Below are 19,703 nucleotides of genomic sequence, written 5' to 3'. Positions count from 1 at the left end.
TTTTGGACTGGGCGTGTGTTTATTTGGAGAAGACAGAGGTGTTTGGCTGCACGTATTCACCAACCAGGTTTGCTTCTATTCCAGTTTATTGTTTTAACTGTTAAGAGTTGCAGTGTTTGATTACAAGCTTAATCTGCCTTATTTCAATTTTACTGTAACCCGAGTATAGCCTGATCCTAGTAACGGCAAGAAACAGAAAAATGATAAATGATAAAAAATAAAAATAAAAATAAAAAAATAAAGAAGAAGAAGATAATGTTGTAAAATTAAAGAAAATAGCAAGACAAGATAAAGAAATTGATATATACATTTGTCTCATACACTAAGGAGATGGTGAGAAAAGATACATTTTACATCCCAGAGGGGCTATAATTGGAGATGCAATTGTTTCTGGTACAAAAGTTCCTATAAAAATGAAAAATGTCCTACCTTTGAGTATGGTTTAAACTATTGATTTACGTAATTGGAAGTAACCAATTAGGTTTAAAACGAAACCTAGAAATCGATTCTTGATCCAATTTGAGTACCTCTACAGGATAGACCTCAACAGAAACCTAAAGAGGAACGGCAGCAAATGATTGAGTTCAATAGTTCTTCATATAAAATTATTAACTCTAGAGATATAAAACTAGTTCTTTAGAAACTATGTAGGATTCTTCTCTATTATTGTGTATTTTACATATTACTTAATGAGTAATGATTCACTACCACCTAAATATACAATTTTTCACCTTCTCTATGTGGCAAGGTGGTCTCCCCTACTAACTTTAGAGTTTTTTTATTTTTAAAAGATAAAATAAAGTGGGGGACCACCTTGCCACATAGACAAGGTGGTGAAAAGTTGTATATTTAGGTGGTAAAGAATCATTTCTCTTACTCAATATTCTCTTTTATAGACATGGAATCATAATAGGGGGTTAAGGAATATGAAAGGGTAATACATGAATCAAAATGCTGCATCAACGTATTACATGAATGTTATAGAAATTCTAAAAGATGACATAAATGTGTAGAATTCCAAGAGAAAGAACTAAATGGTTATCTACCAAATGCATGAATGCATTCATAACATTCTCCATTTGATGACCATACGCTAAGAATTTGTCTCGTTAAAATCTTGCAAAGGAAAACCCGATAGGAAAAAAACCTGTGGCGAAGGAAAAATAGTACATTATTCTTGTGCGCCGTCGTATGTTTTAAGACTGCCTCATTAAAACCTTGCAAAGGAAAACCCAATGAAAAAAACCTTAGTGAAGAAAAATAGTACAATCAACATAATCATTTTACTCCCTCTCAATAGGATGAAGAGCTTCAATTGTTTATGATGAAAGATCCTTGAGTCGATGCATTCACATCAATATCACTAGTCTTCTGGAGTTCATGTGTATAAAAGAATTTTGGTGAAATGTGTTTTGTTCTATTTCTGATCTGTGTGATACAAGCAATATTATCTTCATATAATATTATCAGCCTATCTTTGATTGTGGATAAACCACACATTTCTCGAATGTGTTGAATTACTGATCTTAGCCATATGCATTCCTGACTTGCTTCATGAATTGCAATAATCTCTAAGTGATTTGAAGAAGTAGCAATAAGTGTTTACTTGACAGATCTCCATAAAATAACAATACTTCCACATGTAAACAAATATCCTATTTGAGATCTACCTTTATGCGGATCAGAAAGGAAACTCGCATCTACATATCCAACTAACTTGAATTTGAATCTCTTGGATAAAATAGTCACACATAAGTTGTTCTACGAAGATAACGTAGAACATGTTTGACCACATTCCAATGCATTCGAGTTGGTGCAGAACTGTATTTTGCTAGTAAATTAATTGAAAATGCTATATTAAGTCGTGTGCAATTTTCAAGATACATCAATGCATCAATTGCGCTAAGATATGGTACTTCAAGACCAAGAATTTCTTCGTCGTCTTCTCGAGTGCGAAAATAGTCTTTTTCACATCAAGTGATTGAACAACCATTGGAGTGCTCAAATGATGAGCTTTCTCCATGAAAAAATGCTTAAAGACTTTTTTTTGTGTATGTTGATTGATGAACAATAATTTCATTTGGAAAATGTTAAATCTGTAAACCAAGACAAAATTTTGTCTTACCAAAATCTTTCATCTCAAATTCATTTTTAAAATAAATGAAAGTTTTTGTGAGCTCTTCTGAAGTCCCAACAATATTTAAATCATATACATAAACTACAATGATAGCAAATTCAGATTCTGATTTCTTAATGAAAAAGCATGGACAAATTGGATTATTCACAAATCATTTTTCCAATAGATATTCACTAAGATGATTGTACACATGCGTCCATATTGCTTTAAGCCGTATAAAGATCTTTGTAGTTTGATAAAATAAATACTTCGAGGTTTGAAATTATATGCTTCATGCATTTTATATCCTTCATGAATTTATTTTTTAATGAAAAAGCATGGACAAATTGGATTATTCTCAAATTCTTTTTCTAATAGATATTCACTAAGATGATTGTACCACATGCATCCATATTGCTTTAAGCCGTATAAAGATTTTTGTAGCTTGATAAAATAAATACTTCGGGATTTGAAATTATATGCTTCATGCATTTATATCCTTCAAGAATTTTCATGTATATATCATTATCAAGTGATCCATATATATATATGATGTAACCACATCCATTAAACGTACATCCAAACTTTCTGTAACTACCAAGCTAATCAAAAATCTAAATGTAATTGCATCCACTACAGGGGAATATGTTTCTTCATAATCAATACTAGGCTTCTACAAAAAACTTTGTGCAACAAGTCTTACTCTGTATCTCACAATTTCATTTTTCTCATTACTTTTCCGTACAAATACCCACTTATATCCAACAGGCGATACACCTTCATGTGTTTGGACTACATATCCAAATGCTTCATGTTTTGCTAGCGAGTTTAATTCTGCTTGAATTGCTTCCTTTCACATTGGCCAATCATTTCTATGTCAACATTATTCGACGGTTTGTGGTTCAATATCATCATTACCTCTGGTAATGTCAAATGCAACTTTAAATGAAAAAATGTTGTCCACAACAATTTTGTTTTTATCTAATAATTCTCATGTACTTATATAATTTATTAAGATCTCTTTATTTTCAGGTATATGTTCCTCTTCAGGAGATTCTTCTTCAAGAAGTTCCTCTTCGGGTGATTCTGTTCCAAGAGAAATTTGTACAAAAAGTTTGGATGGATAAATTTTCGTTGCCTGTTTTGTGGGTAAGGCCTCTTCAGGAGCGCCAATTTCATTTCCTTGTGTTTTTCTCTTCCTGTGAATCTTATCCTTTGCATCAATAGGTCTTCCACGCTTCAAACGTGCCTTAGACTCATTTGCTATTGTATTAATTGATTGATCTATAAGGACTTTTATCTTCACTGGAGTATTAGCAGTTGGAATTTGAAACTTAACTATTTTCTTGGTTTCAGTAAATGCATTCGACAATTGATTTGCAACACTCTGAAAATGAATAATCCTCTGAACTTCTAGTTCACATTGATTTGTATGATGATCAAAATGAGATAACGTCGAATTATTTCAAGTGACTTCTTGTCGTGCTTCTGGCAACGACTTTTCTCTCTCTATTGATGTCAATATGTTTTCATCAAAATAATAATCTTCAAAACGTGCTTTGAAAATCTTACCAGTTAAAGGCTCAATGTATCTAATAATAGAGGAAGAATTAAAACCAATATAAATCCCAAGTCTACGTTGAGGTCTCATCTTAATGCGCTAAGGTGAAGCAATTGGAACATATACAACACAACAAAAAATTCGAAAAATGACAAATATTTTGGTGGTTGACTAAATGCAAGTTGTAAATGAGTATATTTTTGGTAAGATATTGGTCTAATCCAAACTAATGATGCAGTATGTAATATTGCATGTCCCCAAGCATAAATAAGTAGCTTTGATTTTATAAGCAAAGTTCAAGCAATTAATTGAACTCGTTTAATAAATGATTCAGCTAAATCATTTTGAGTATGAGTATGAGCAACAGGATGTTCAACATGAATATCGATTGACATGCAATAGTTATAAAATGTTTGAGATGTAAATTCACTCGCATTATTCATCCAAATAGATTGAATTGGATAATTAGGAAATTGTGCGTGTAATATAATTATTTGGACAAGAAGTCTAGCAAATGCAACATTACGAGTAAAAAGCAAGCAAACATGTGACCATCTAGTTGATGCATCTATTAAACTATAAAATATTTAAATGGCCCACATGGAGGGTGAATCGGGCTACATATATCCCCTTCAATTCTTTGTAAAAATGATGGAGATTCAACAATTACCTTAGAAGGAGATGGTTTGATGACAAGTTTACCTTGAGAACATGCAACACAAGGATAATCGCTTAGTAAAAGAATCTTTTGGTTCTTTAAGGGTTGCTCATGAGAGTTCTTGATTATTCGACGCATCATAATTGTTCCCGGATGTCCAAGACAATCTGCCAAAGCATAAATATCTTTGGATTAGAGCACTTCTGGTGCATCATAACATGTGATTCAATTGTTCTTATTGTTGTATAATACAACCCGGAAGAGAAAGCAAACAGTTTTTTCAATATGAGCTTCTGGCCCGAAATTATTGAAGTAATATATAGATATTCGTCACTGACTTCATTAGTGGTTTCAACATGATAACCACTTAGATGAATATTCTTAAAACTGATTAAATTTATTCTAGATTTAGAAGAATACAAAGCATCATCAACGCAAAATTTTGTTCATTTTGGCAATATGATATTTGCTCTTGCAGAGCCTTCAATTAGGTTTGATGAACCTGAGATTGTATTGATACTAGCTTTATTTAATATTAAGTATTTAAAATATTTCTTATCTTTAAGAATTGTGTGCGCTGTACAACTATCTGCTAGACACAAATCTTCACAAATCATCTTGGAATTAATCATTCTATCAGTATGACCTATGCCTCCATATATAAATAAAATAAATTTCATTAATCAAAATAAAATAACAAACTACAATTAAAATTGACAACATAAACATAATATGATAAAAACATAATGAAAACATATTAATTGTTGTAGACATATTCATCACTAATCAAAAGATCAGTTTTTCAGTTAGAGTCTTCAAAGAAATCATAAGCATCAAGATGAGTGCTACCATCTCCATTTAGAGTATCAAGAAAAGATAATCTACAGAATTACTGTGATTAGCAAAATTCATTTTAATCCATTTTTCTTTATCTTTTATGGAGGCTTGATATAGGTCTATCAAATGTTTAGGCATACGACAGATATGCGACCAATGTCCTTTCATACCACACTCGTAACATTAATCTTCATAATTCTTTGTAGATTTATTCTGTAAACCTCTGTTTTCATTTTGTTTCGCCTCATTGTGGTTCCACTTTTGGTGGAAATGAGCATTTCTTTTGTAAGAATTATGCGTACGTTCCCTTTGACCTTTATAATTTTTTTTTTCTACCACGACCATGATTTCCTTTATTACCATGAAATGAGGTTCCATTTGCTTTAGGAAATGATGTAGAACCCATTAGATAAGATTTGTGATTTTTTTATTAATCGCTCGTTGTTTTTCTCAGCCACTAGAAAATAAGATATTAATTCAGAATATCTTGTAAAATTACGCTCTAATATTGCTGCTGCAAGAGCACTGGTAGTGAGAATCAACTACGTGGATTTTAAATTTATAAGTTTGAACCACTCGCAATAGTACGTGTCGATTGTACTATAGTAAGGGTTATCGAACCACATAGATTATTGGTTGTTTTGCGTAACGGGATACTTGAAGAGCGTATTTAACTTAACTTAAAAATAAAAACAAAGTAAAGGTTGTAGAATTGAAGCTACAACGAATCAAGTGATAAAAACAATAAAATGAAACAAACTTAAATGAAACTTAGGGTATTGATCTTATCTAATCCTCAACCAATGAAATGCTTAAAGTCTATATGAATCTTCCTAACATGCATGATATGAGCGCGTAATGGGTGTCAACCATTACGACGACCTCGACATAAAAATACTTTCGTTATGACGTAGTTATAAAGCACATAGTTTCACATCAAACACTTACCGCGTAAAGATTAATCTATAATTTAAAAATGTTTATACTACCAAAGGTGTGGGGGATTGATGCTCCCTAGCTTACTACTCTATAAAACATCCTAATAAGCATACACAATACATGAACACCCTAGTTAGGCCACAATGATAAGGTATTTTAGTTTCACACCGATCTATTCCATGAAATGATTAAACTACAATGGAAAGACGTTTTACACTACCAAAGATATGAAATGAACGGTGCTCCCTGGCATACCCTATAAGGTAACTCTAATAAGTAAACACATATCATGTCAAATAGAACCATTGCAAAAGACATCGTTCTCTTTCAAGAATGTTGGTTTTATTCAAGAAATCAAGAAAACTCATATAGACAAGTATATCTCTTTTTCATGAATAAATGGATTGAAATATTGAAGACAAAACTTTTTAGCATGAGTTTTGAAATCCTCTAGTCTTACACAATCATCAAACATATTAAAAAAAACTCAAGAACACTTCATGGTTTTTGGAAAAGATTTTGATCAAACCCTAAGAACTAATTTAGCTAGACATGAAGTAAACTAATCTAAGCATGAAATAAAAGAAAACAGTAAAGAAAACAGGATTTAAATAAACTAATAACACTATAATGAAAGTATGGTATTCGGATTACACAAGGAAATGAAAAGCACTAAAATTAACTAAGAAGATACACTTGAGAAAATCGAAGCTCCCAAAAGATGCATACTCTCTACCTCTCATGTTGCTCTCTATTTATAGAGGAAAGAGATTACAAAATAATATCTAAAGAAGAGATAAGATAAGATATAATAAGATAAGATAAGATAGGATATGATAGGATAAGAGATATTTGGAAATATCTAAGATATTTTGGAAATATCTAAAAAAATATCTAGAAAATATCTAGAATATTTAAAATATCAAGGAAGAGTGACATGTCAACATTGTTACAGATTGTTCCGAAAATATCCAAATTCGATCGATTGATTATAAAGTCGATCGATCTCATTTCGCTCGATCGCATTCGTGGTTGTCTTGTCTCGATCGATCGCATCTCGCACGATCGATTTTTCTTCGACTGATGATTCGATTGATCGATTATAAAGTCGATCGATCGATTTACCTTAGCCGATTCTTCACTTGGCAGAAGCAACTTTGAACTCTGGAAATGACCAAATTGCCCTTGATGTATTTTTAGATTTAATTTAGGTGTTTTGAACTAGATTTCAATTAAGACCTGAAAATAAGACAAAACACTAAAACACAACAAAATATTATATTTACAACACAAACTAGGCATACCAAATGTAAATTAAGGGGTCTTGAATCGAATAATTCAAGACTTATCAAGCACATTCGAGGCATGAAATATGGTATATACCATCCAAAGTGACTTTTTCCCCACAATTTTAATTAGGAGGTGATTTTGAAAAGTGCAACTTCAGGTGCATCCAACCATAATGAGCTTTTGGAAGGATAACTGTCTTCTGGTGCTCATATCTCTCCCTTAAACTATTCCACAAGGTCAAGGGATCTTTTATTGTAAAGTACTCATTTTTTTTAAGGTTAACTTCATAGAAGAGTATCGAACTATCCGATGTTTTGACGGAAGGGTACCAAACTATCATTTCTCTTGAACCGGGGTATTCAATTATCAAAAAACCTCAAATAAGGGTATTCCGTCAGCTTTGGGCGTTAAATCCTGACGGAATACCCAAAATTAATTATATGAATATTGATGTTATCATTATTTCTTTAGCGCGATCCTGCTGAGATGCTTCATTTTCTTTCGTAATAGTATTTCCAATATTCATAACATCAATATTCATAGCATTATAATGATAACATTTTAGCTCATATTAATTTCACGTGGATCATAAGATTTATATGTTATAATATGATTCTTAAAACACTAAAAATTTCTAAGTATATGTTAGAATGTTAATCAACAAAATAGAAAATAAGATTATTAAATCTTAAAGAGACTTACAATGAATTGAGAATATTACACAGATAGCTCTTAATGTTGAAGATCAAAATAACACAGCAACTGGCTAGAGCTTCATACTGATAAAGTGTTGTAAAATTAAAAAAAATAATAAGACAAGAAAAAGATATTGCAATATGTGAAACTAATTCTTCAGGACCTATGTATGATTCTTCTCTATTATTGTGTATTTACATACTACTTAATACTCTCTTTTATAGACATGGAATCATAATGAGGGGTTAAGGAATATGAAAGGGTAGTATATGAATCAAAAATGCTACATCAATGTATTACATGAATGTTATAAGAATTCTAAAAGATGACATGAATGTGTAGAATTTCAAAAGATGAAACTAAATTATCATCCACCAAATGCATGAATGCATTCATAACAGAATAAAAGTTTATGCCCTTTACTCCTAGTAAGAAGAGAGAGCTTTGAGCTTTCATAAGGAAATCTTTTATATATTATCTTTCATAAGGAAAGCTTTGAGCTTTCATGGATAAATGCACTCATTTTCTCCATTTCACACACACACATTCAAGCTATAGCTCAAAATAACACCCTATGTGCACATAAATCACCACACACACACTTCATAGGAAAACAAGAGGGAATGTTAGATCCTTACCTTTGTAGCTTTAACTTTACTTCCTAGCTCAAAAACTCTCCAAAGCTGTAACAGTCCGTTCTAAGATTAGGGTTAAGGGTGATCTGATTTGGCCTAAGTATGTTTGGAGTTAGTCCAAAGTCCCAAAGGAGAGAGAATAAGATTTTGAATACTTGAAAAGATTTTTTATGCTTAACGATCCATCGGTACGAGACTGAGCGGAATGATCGATCGGTGCTTTTAGCAATCGATCGGTGGTAGTATGCATGTGAATAAGAAGTGGTCATTTTAGCAAATGCTCGTGGGAGTGAGCCTATTTAAGGGTCTTGGATGACCTATTTGAGACACGGATTAGTTTGATGTGAATAAAAATTGACAATTTCACGCTGTTGCCTCTGCTGTTAGATGTGAAGATGTCTCTATAGGCTAGTGAGAGATTTCTTTCTTCATGGTTTAGAAAGAAGTTGTCTTATTTTGATTGGATTTAAAAAATAAAAATAAAAAAAAATAAAAAATTTGATTTGTGTTGTGATAGGGTATAGTCAATGGTCAAACTAAAAAGTGGTACACTCATGAAGATGCAAGGTGTGAGGTGGAAAATGGCCCAAAAGGCTTATTTTTAGCCTTTTGTTGACCCAATCGTTTGGCCTTCGTTGGTCTTGTTTGATGATCCAAGCTCGACCTTTATTGGTCTTGTTTGATGACCCAAACCCATTTTAAGCTAATTGTTTTTAAATGCTAGGTCTGTACAAACGGGGCAGTTACCGCTAACCGCATAACCGCTTTTGAAGGCAGTTATAAATAATCGTTAATCGCCTATCAATATAAATATTTATATATATGTGTGTATTAAAATATTAAAATATATACATAAATTCCAACTGGCTTCATTTTTTCTAATTAACTGGCTTCATTTTGATTTCATTACTTTCATAATACCTAACCTCTATATCGGATTCTTACCTCTCACTATCTCTCAATCTCTCATCCTTACGCTGTCCTAGTCTCTCGTCCCTCTCTCGTCTCAGCTTGGAGAAAAAAATCCACAAAGCAAAATAGAAAAGAAAAGCGCTGCTTCAAAAAGTAACGCCATTTCTTACTTGGAGTTTTTGTTTTGGCCCCTTCATGTTCAACGCATTCCTGTTTGAATGTATCAGTCTGTCTGAATTTTTCATTATGATTGTTAAATGGGGCTGTTTCTTTTTTGAAAATTATTTTTTATCTTTTCTATTCTTATGTGAAGGTGTTGTATTTTGTTTGACAAAATGCTTGTTTGAGTTTTAATTTTTCTGGTATACTCTTATTTATTTCCAAAAGGCCACGTATAAAAAGCGGTTATCAAATTGCTGGTTATAGGTTTTAATGACCGTTAACCGCCTAAATGGAGCGGTTACGGTTGTTAAAATTTAATAATCGCTTTAGGCGACTGTGGTTAACGGTTAGAGCCAATAACCACTAACTGTTACTAATTATATAACCCTATTAAAGGCCCATCTTGGGTCACCGTTGTCGCCCGCCACAGACCATCTCTGGTTTACAAAAAAAAAAAGTCCTCTCTTATCAACCTTAAGTTTCCAAAAACGACCACCGTGAATTTGAGGAGATGTTAGAGTATATGATAAGGATTTTTATCCTTATCATAGATAAAGATTGGGTTATTCTAAATTTAAGGATTTGATAAGGATTGAATTTTCCTAAATGAAAGGATTTGATTAGGATTAGATTAGATTTGAATAAATTCAAATAGAGGCTCTTGTACACAATCATATCAACCAATAAGGCCACAATGTAGCTTTATAGGGCTTTACCCTAGTAGTAAACTTAGGTGTCTAATACTGAATCTCATTTGTAAAATTTTTTGTCTACATTTTCAATCTCTTCAGCTATTTTGTTTATTTACTATTTCATTATGAATTTCTTCAGTCGTTCATCTCATTTAATTGTTGAAATGAGTACACGTATGACCATCTGATTTCATTTCTTCTTATTTTTTTCCCTCTCTCTTATAGTGCTTTTACTTGTTTCTACTTTCTGATATCACCTTTTACTTATCTTCTGTTTGTTTCGACATAAAATATTTTTCGTTGTAAAATATTATTAATGAAATTATTTTTCAGAAAAAATAATTTTCCTGAAAATATTTTCCGGTGTTTGGCTCGTATAAAAAAATACTAACGGCATAAAATGAAATTCGGCAACTGCCGCCGAAATCCGGTTGAAATTTTCAGATTCTAGCATCGGCCGGATTCCGGAAAGCGGATACTAAAATTTGGAATCTCGGGAGTAGAGTCGGGCTACCAACAAACTCCAATGCCCGGCGATGGTAGATTCCACAAACGTGCATGCAAAAATGAAGAATTTAAATTCAAAAAACGATTTCCGGTTCCAAAAATTAAAGAGGCTTTTACGGTCAAACGAAAATCACCATTATTTTTGTCCCCACCAAACACCAAAAAATGTCAAAAACATTTTACGCTAAAACAAACGGAGCATTAATTATCTTCTTTTTCTAAATTTGTTTGATAGTATCAACGTCTCTATCTAAAGCTATCCTAGTATCGTTCCATTACATAACCATGCATTTACGGCAAGGAAATGTACATCAAACGGAAGGAATCCATGTCACCGTCGTTCAGTATGGATCGTCACCGTCCCTTATCAAACTCTAGCTATCTGTCGAGCATGGCCATAACCCGTCCTGACAGCCTCATGCGACCCCACGAACCACGGTAGCTCGATTCTTGCGGGCCATTTCACCAAAAGAGAAGTGCTTGTTGTAAAATTAATTTTGATGGTGCAAAATACTATTGTTGACCAACAGATCAGGAGCCTAGCCGGCCATGGGAATGAAGGGAAACTGATATACTAGTAGCCTACAAGGTTGGGCTTAGGCCGAAGAGTCCCATAGGGCTAGACCTATGGGACTTTTTCTAAAATTCCATTACTCACGCAACAAAATTAAATTATTGACTTAAGCATCAGAGACATCCCCACCGGCATACCCGACAAGCCTTTGGGCTAACTCTTATTTTGTTTCGCAGACACTCATTGGCGGTGTAGATCAGTTTGTCAGAAAAAATTGTCTCATACACAATTAATTAAGCAAAGGCCTTCCAATAACAGGAAGAATTGTTGCTTTGGCTAACTTTGCTTCCCTGATCATGCAACAAAGAAATCATAATTTGCTTCATCCCTCAAAAATACAAAAGAACATAATCCGTTGCATTTACAAGGGAAAGACAAATACAACCACAATATTTTATATGAACATATTGAAAAACAGCAATAAATTTCGTTTGACAACATATAAATATCACAAGCTGTGAGGGCTGTGATTCAAGCCCTTGCATATTTTCAACTTGGTTAAACTGGGTTTAACAATATAGAAAGACAACAATACACAAGAAGGAAAATAAATAGTGGAAAAAAAAATAAGGGAATAATACCAGGTACATGTTGCTGCCTGATAAGGAATATATATCTATATATGAAAAGGCCCTCTATATAAATAAGTTAACAAAATCATATTATTGGGTAGCTAATTTTTAGTTGAAGAATATGAATTTCAAGGACTTTTAGGCTTCTATAGACTGAAACTAATCTCTCTGTAAAAAATTTCTTCTCTTTGCTTCTATTCACGGAATTGTATTTATAGTCGGCCCCTCCAAGAGATTCTCATCATGGTTTGGTTTTCCATGCTCCTCATCTTGAGCTCTTGTTAGGGGAGTACCAGAGTTTTTTCTGGCAAATCAATATCTTCTCCTTCTCGATGCCATACTCGGTGTCTTCTTTACGACAACCCCATCGCATCCCCTTGGCAATGGTAGCAACAGCATCCACAAAATAGCTTGATTCTCGAATTATTGCATACCCGTTGGGTCGCAGGATCCGGTCCATCTCCAATAGCACATATTTCATATCACATCTGCCAAGAGTACTAGCTACTGTCAGAACCATGCATAATTGTATAAGCCCTACTGACTTTTCTACTCATCATAATAAGATTTGATGAATCAAGTGTTTCATGCATCAACAGGCAGGACTGTTTAATTTTCTGCTCTCATAATATAAGCTGAAACTGCACCACACCATTTCTACACTATCTTTTGGTAAACTAGAAGATTATGCAGTAAAAGAAAGTGCCTTCATGCATTTTAAACCAAAAATATTTCTCCATACCAAACTCGGTTTGCTATTTGGGAGACCCAAAATACTCTCACCTGAGAATAAGCAAGTCTGTTCTAGAGTATTGGCAGTTGGTAAGTGCAAATCAGCTATATCAGTGGGTTCAAATGATTTGCAGTCATGCCAAAAACTGTGGCGAAATTCAAGCCATGAGCAAGCTGCCTTGCCGTTCAACAAGATAGATTTTTACCATATGGCTCCAGTTGGACCCACTTCACTAAATTCCCAAACAGTCCCTAGGATTTCAAACTTCAGTTTTGTTGCTATCTGTTTTCTCTCTGGTAAAGGTCAAGAAGTTGGTAACCAGTTTCTGTTTTGTTATTAATAGTCAACAAGTTTTTGTATCAACTGAAATAAACTTTTCAAACAGGATGTCATCATCTAAACACTAACCACCTACTGTACTTCACAGTGATAAAGACACTAGGACCAGTGCCGTACCTTTGGCTTTCTGCAGAAAAAAGGCTATCGAGGTGAAGGAGATCATAAGTTCGCGGATATGTCGAGAACGCTTCACACCTATCAAATGGAAATTGAAGAATTCTCATCAGACACTATCCAGTATGATATAATCAATAAGTTACAAGTGAGGAGCTTAAGTACGCCATCTATGCAGAGAGAAAGTTTCAAAAGCTCAGAAAAGAATTCAAAATTACCAATCATGGTAAGTGCCAATGAGACCCCGATCAAAGACAACAGCAAGTGTATTGGCAGCATAGGATGAGACCACATTCATGACCCACAGGGGATCATCAACTAAAGCCGCAGCAAAACCTCCATAAGCTGTATTCATGTCCATTATATTTCTTAACTTATCAGTCCCAATGGCAGGGAGCAACTTTTTGTAATGCTTCACTCGCACCTTCCACTTACTGTCATCATGCTTGAAAGTACTAGCACTCCCACCATGAATATCTGAAATCCGTTCAGGTGCAGTATGCAAACGCTCAGGCCATTTTTTGATGGATGTCAATGCAGTTGTCTTAAGCTTCGGGTTTGGAACAACAACACAAGAGCGAAGTGGAGTGTACCATGCTGAATCTGGTTCTAGGCTATCATCACATTTAGGTGGATAGGCATCTGGATTAGCCAGCTGATTGTAGCAACTATTGTTTGAAGATTTCTGCCAAACAGCAATATCATCTTTCTTGCTGTACAGTTTGAAGCACATAGAAGTTAGCAGCTCCTGCAACTTTTCATAATCTGATCTCTGCTCTTCCACAGTTGTGTTCCATCCCCGCCAGCGGTTTTCATAGTTAACAGGTGGGCCAGACAAAACCCAGAAGCCTCCAGGACGAAGTATGCGGTGTATTTCAAGGAGGTAAATTCCACCTGAAAGCAGGAAATTTCCATTGGTGAAAAGAAAGCAAAGTAAAACCCAGCAAAAAAAAAAAAAAAAAGGAGAACAAATTCATGTTTTTTTTTTCCACTTAATTTCTTATGTATATTCTAAAAGGAAATTTGAACAACCAATGTGGATGAGAATTTAAAACAACCACCTCACATTTAAGTCAGTGAAGAAAAAAGAATTTCAGGCCACAAAATTAACCCCATCAACAATCTGATCCTTTGGAACACAGTTGAATTACTGAGTTGGTACTATCTAGTGCAACCTACCACAATTTTAAAGGCATCTCCCAATTTATTGGAAGGAAACAAAGAAGTGGAATAAGTACCCAGTCATTGGTGCCCATTTGTAAATTCCAGGAAATTAAATTGCATAACTCTTTACTAGATATACAATATGCTCAGAAAGAATTACATGTCTTCCAATAAGAAAAAGGCAGGAAAAATGCTGAGCTAGTAGACAGAGCAGACAAAGCACTCTAATTTGATCATATGACTTGGGCATTATCACCCCAAAGTTGCAATAAGCAAAAAATGACTTGAAAAGGACTCATAGGTCACTACACAATTTTGTATGTGGGACTCAATTCTCTTAGATTTATAGATGTTAATCACTATTTGAGAGAGACATTTTACAATATGAGAGAAGAATTACCAAACTCTGTCCATGGGATAAGGCATCTTGAGCAATGAGCCATATCAAATGAATTTGAGGGGAATGGAAGGCGCTGTGTAGAAATGATGCCAAGGATTGCTGGAATTCCACGTTCCAGTGCAAACTGGACTTGAGCTTCATGATTATCTCTTGGGGCAAGAGAAACTGTAAGAATCCCACGATCTAACAAATCACCACCCCAGCTTGCAACCTAAAATAAGTAAATTATACAAATTAAGTGCCTAACTTTTGCAACGTATGGATTATATAGAACTTGCATTACTTAGCATTAGAACATCTCAGATATTGCAAACAGATGAACATGCCTTGAAGCACGGCAAAAAATATATAAATAAATAGGTAGACAAATAAATAAATACTAGGGAGAGGAACAAAGAAAATTAGAAGTTACTTTCATTTGACATCAAAGAGAAAATAAAATTAAAAATGCGCAGTACCTCAACAGTGAACTGTGAAGGCAAGTCACCAAGACAAATCTAAATCTCATTTACTTTCAATTAGACGAACACCATGAACAAACTAGAGGATGAAAATGCCACTCACCCCACACCCAGTGTCAATGGCAGTTCGAACAGTCCCATCTGTCATTTCTGGAATCAGATCTTGCATCAGATCAACATATGCACCAACGCCTCTAGGGAACATAGTACCACCACCTGGAAAGAGGAACTTCTCCCCTTCTTTCCTCAGCCAATGTTGATTAGATTTCTGCTTGTTAATCCAATCATATGGCACATTCCTGAAAGGTCCACATGATAAATTTAGTGAAGAGCTTAAAATAGAGATCAGATCCTAGCAACTTAAAGCTAGCAAGGCACTTTGACTTAAAATTTGAAAGATCATAATACCTGTACCAACATTCATCCCTGCTCTTGGGCCATTTAATTGGCGACTTATACCCATCAGGTGGTGGAATCAAGCATTCCTTCCTTTCATATACAGGAGGGCAGTGGCGTTCCATGAAACTAAGCCGCTGAACGCCATACTTCTTCCATATCTGAACAAATAAACATGAATTCGCGGTAAGGAAATTGGGTACTATACAGCCTTGTTTTAGATCCCAAAAGGTCTATATCACACAAAAATGAACAATTAATAATACCCTTGGATCTGTGCATGGAGTGTAGTCTTGATAGGCACTGCTGCATACAGGAAACTCAACAGGTTTAATTTGGAGAGGAGTAACGACTGATCCCTTGGGAGATTGGACATCCCTTGCAACATTCTTGGTGTCAAATCTGCTCTTCTCAGAACAAAAGATTCCACCAAGGTAAAATGAAAATCCACATAGCACAACAAACATGATTGACATGGGGACAAGCCTTGAACTTTTGTCCCCTTGGGGACCTGGTTTTCCATCTTTATGCTTCATGGTCCCAGAAATTGTCAACAATCTGTGCAGATGGAAGAAAAGTTATAAGTCACTAAAGAGTGGATTTTGGTTTTTGACAATGCTAGAATTCCACCTCCCCAAACTCAGTAAATATCAGTCATCACACAAAGCAGAGGGATTAATTCTTTTTTTTTTATCATCTTATGAATAAAGAAATCTGAACCACCCATCACTCCCCAAATTACATGTTTTTCACCTATCCTAATTCGGAAGTCAAAGAGGAAGTGAAGTAAACCTAGTAACTTACAACATCCATTCTAACCACCTCATTCATAACATTTCTAAGTTTCCATTTCATTCCCCATTATCATCCCAAAGATTAAACTTAGCATCATGAATAAAAAGGAAACAAAAAAGTAGTGGATGCACTAAATCAACTATTGAAGTTCCATTCATCCCAAATGTTCTGCAATTATCATTTAATGTTATCCAATTAACCAGAAAGGCTTTACCAAATGCCAAAAAAAAAAAAAGCAGAGAGAGAAATGCAACAACTTCACTGAAAATGCATGTTTACATCTAAGCAAAACCCATCAATTAATCTATAACGTGAAAAGCATAAAGCAAGATGATAATTGTTGTTACAAGTTATAAACACCAGAAGAGCCTAGCAATCAGATCGATCAAAGTCCCACAACAAGACTCAATTTTCAAGGACAGATCCAGTTTGTGTCCAAATTGTACTTAATCAACTCGATGGATGGAGAGAGAGAGAGAGAGAGAGAGAGAGAGAGAGAGAGTTAGGTAAAAAAACACAAAAGTATAAAACTCCGAAAAATTAATGAAAACCGCGGACTGAGAGAGAGAGAGAGAGAGAGAGAGAGAATTAGGTAAAAAACAAAAAAGTATAAAACTACGAGAAATTAATGAAAACCGCGGACTGGTTAAGATCCATTTGTCAACACCAACCATTAAAACAACTTGGGCAAGCTGTAACCTATGAGATCTGATAGCAACTAATTACCGACATACAACTTTCCATATCACGTTGCCTTTACAGTGCTCACAATCACATGATGTTGGGTCCCAAACCTAACAAACCCAGCCGTCCTTAAGAGGCATCTCTCTCTCCCACTAAGACAAAAAGCTGAAAAAGAAGCACTGGATCTTACACCAGACCATGAAAAAGCAAAAAGAAAATAAAAAAGAGAAAGCATCATATAGTTTAATCATTTCTTGAAACATAAGAAAAGTTCCCATTATTTCATTGTAACTGCTTGCCAATCAGCTGCTTTTCTTCTTCTGAATCATCAATGGCTGTATGACCTCAATAAAGAGCATGCAACAAAGAAAAAGCAAAAGCGCGTAGTTCCAATGCATACCCATCAAACTATAGCACGACATTCACCCATAATTGCAGAAACAGAGAAAAAGAATGTAGAAGCAGAACACATGCAATCTAGCCATAATACAACAATTTTCTTGAGAACCCATCTTGTAATTAGTAAATCAAAACAGATCATTGGAGAACGAAGCAAAGTCATCTAGAATTTTACCCAGAAAATATTCACCTTTTTTCGAAATACCCATCTGGTAGCTACTAAAATTAAGCTTATTTATCATCTAAAAATAGGAAATCAACGGAGAAAAATAGGGCCTACAGTCAAAACGCAGATCTATCATGCAATTGAAAGAAAACCAATCATAAAATAGAAGGCAATTGTAATATTAATAGAATGATCTATAGTATATGAGGAGATCTAACAGAGAAAAGAAGAAAAGCAAGTACTAGCCACAGAACAATTTGAGGAGGTAGATAATGAGAGAGAAACAGAGATAATCAGAGAGTACTACTACCTCTGTCTCTTCTGTCTCTGAGACTGTGTGTTACTTTGCTTCCAAAACCCAAATGAGAGGCAATGGGTCTGACAGAGAAGCCTTGAAGAAAAGGATAATGCAATGTTATCTGAGATCTCTACGACTCCCACTGCTCACTTTTATACAACTCCACCTCCCTCCTTGCCTTCTGCTTCGCTGTCCCCACCTTGTTTTTCTTCCCATCTCAATTTCCTCTCTCTCTCTGACTTTTACCATTTTTCTTTTTCTACAGTGAATCTACATTGTTTCTATAATCATTCGGGTAAAACACCGACCTGAATCACAAGAAAAAACAAATTTTTTTTTTGGTAATTTATATATTTTTATGAGAAGAAATCGGTGTGGTCCGCGGTTGAAAAAGATTATTATATCGCCACTCATGATGTGCCACGCATGACATTCATGCTACATGAAAAGCGTGCATGCATGCATGATAAGATCAGAGGGTCACTCTCTGAAAAAGATGGTACGTTTACCAGAATTAATCATCAGTACAGTCAAATATTAATTGTATTTATCCGGCGTGTTTGATAAAATTATGTTGGCGTGACGTAATTATTTTACTAGTAATTTTCTCTTTTCTTTTTCTTTTTTAATATTAGGGGATTTTAAAAGAAATTCACAGTTTCATATCAATATACTGAGAATTAGATCTATATATTCTTCAAATGATATATTTATATTTCTTATACAATTTTTTGTACATCTACAAACAACAAAGTTTCAAATTCACTATTGAATTGTAGAGCCCAATGTGAGTTGTAAAAAAATTACAATTAACTTTTAGAAATATGATATGTTTACAACTTCTGTATAACTCTAACCTCTTTTAAAACAAAATAATCATTAGATATGTATGTAGAAAAACAGATCCAATAATTAATTTAAAAACAAAATATTAAAATTGTACAGAAGTTATAAATGTATCATTTCTCTAACTTTTAAGATAGATAATAAATTATCCAACTTTCCTAGTCTTAAATTAGGATATCATTAAATCATGGGATAAGTTGCAATGTCTCAATTAATTTTTTTTTTTGTTTTTTTTTTCAATTTTCGTCATATTCAAGTTTAATTTCCAAGTGTTTTATCTCATGCTAATATAATTTTTTTTTTTTTTTTTTTTTTGAGAAACATGCTAATATAATTGAATTCATAATTTTGGTATGGAAAGAAAATATATAAGTTATTGAATGCTACCTAAATTTTTGACCTCCATTACTTTGAGTTGTGGGACCAAGTTGAGAGTCCGTAGAAAAAGTAGCACCTAGGAAGTAGGAACTACTAAATTTGTAAGTATGCTCCAAAAGGGTAAATTTTAAGGTTATGTTGTTCTGTAAAAATGAAATGGTCGTTATTGGAACTTTAAAAAAAAATAAAAATGTTTTGATAACATTTTTTCTTTCTCCATTGTTAGTCTAGTTACCATTTTTTTTTTTTTTTTAAGTAATTACCAAATTGTTAGTCGATGAAGAAAATTTCTGGAATGTATTAGTCTTTGGAGGCTTGGCACCTTGAATGAGCCTATTGTAACCCATTTCATTTTAATTCAATTCATTCAAAAATTACA

The 19,703-nt window shown here is 34.0% G+C and overlaps 1 protein-coding gene across 2 annotated transcripts; it reads right to left on the bottom strand.

The window, feature by feature from the left end:
* Positions 1 to 11,876: 11,876 nt before the first annotated feature.
* Positions 11,877 to 18,318, bottom strand: LOC133854236 (probable methyltransferase PMT21). 2 transcript variants are annotated; one of them, XM_062290329.1, is made up of 8 exons: positions 18,113 to 18,318; positions 16,025 to 16,316; positions 15,771 to 15,919; positions 15,466 to 15,661; positions 14,902 to 15,112; positions 13,556 to 14,231; positions 13,341 to 13,418; positions 11,877 to 12,639 (listed from the first exon to the last, which is right to left on the bottom strand). In XM_062290329.1, the coding sequence occupies exons 2-8, from the start codon at positions 16,292 to 16,294 to the stop codon at positions 12,417 to 12,419; spliced, it is 1,803 nt and encodes a 600-aa protein (XP_062146313.1). In that variant the 5' UTR covers positions 16,295 to 16,316; positions 18,113 to 18,318; the 3' UTR covers positions 11,877 to 12,416. The 2 variants fall into 2 exon arrangements, with proteins under 2 accessions (XP_062146313.1, XP_062146314.1); XM_062290330.1 differs by lacking the exon at positions 18,113 to 18,318 and adding an exon at positions 16,901 to 17,049.
* Positions 18,319 to 19,703: the final 1,385 nt, after the last annotated feature.

This window comes from Alnus glutinosa, chromosome 13, assembly GCF_958979055.1.
Source record: "Alnus glutinosa chromosome 13, dhAlnGlut1.1, whole genome shotgun sequence".
Taxonomy (NCBI): Eukaryota; Viridiplantae; Streptophyta; class Magnoliopsida; order Fagales; family Betulaceae; genus Alnus; species Alnus glutinosa.
Note: the sequence above shows the minus strand (reverse complement) of the source record. Positions and strands in the feature narration are given on the sequence as shown.

Coding starts and splice junctions, on each gene's coding strand:
- LOC133854236 (XM_062290329.1), bottom strand. CDS start 16,294: ATGAAGCATAAAGATGGAAAACCAGGTCCCCAAGGGGACAAAAGTTCA. Junction 15,662..15,770: donor AGGGATGAATGTTGGTACAG/GTATTATGATCT, acceptor TGGACCTTTCAG/GAATGTGCCATATGATTGGA. Junction 12,640..13,340: donor TTTTCTGCAGAAAGCCAAAG/GTACGGCACTGG, acceptor TACTCTTGGCAG/ATGTGATATGAAATATGTGC.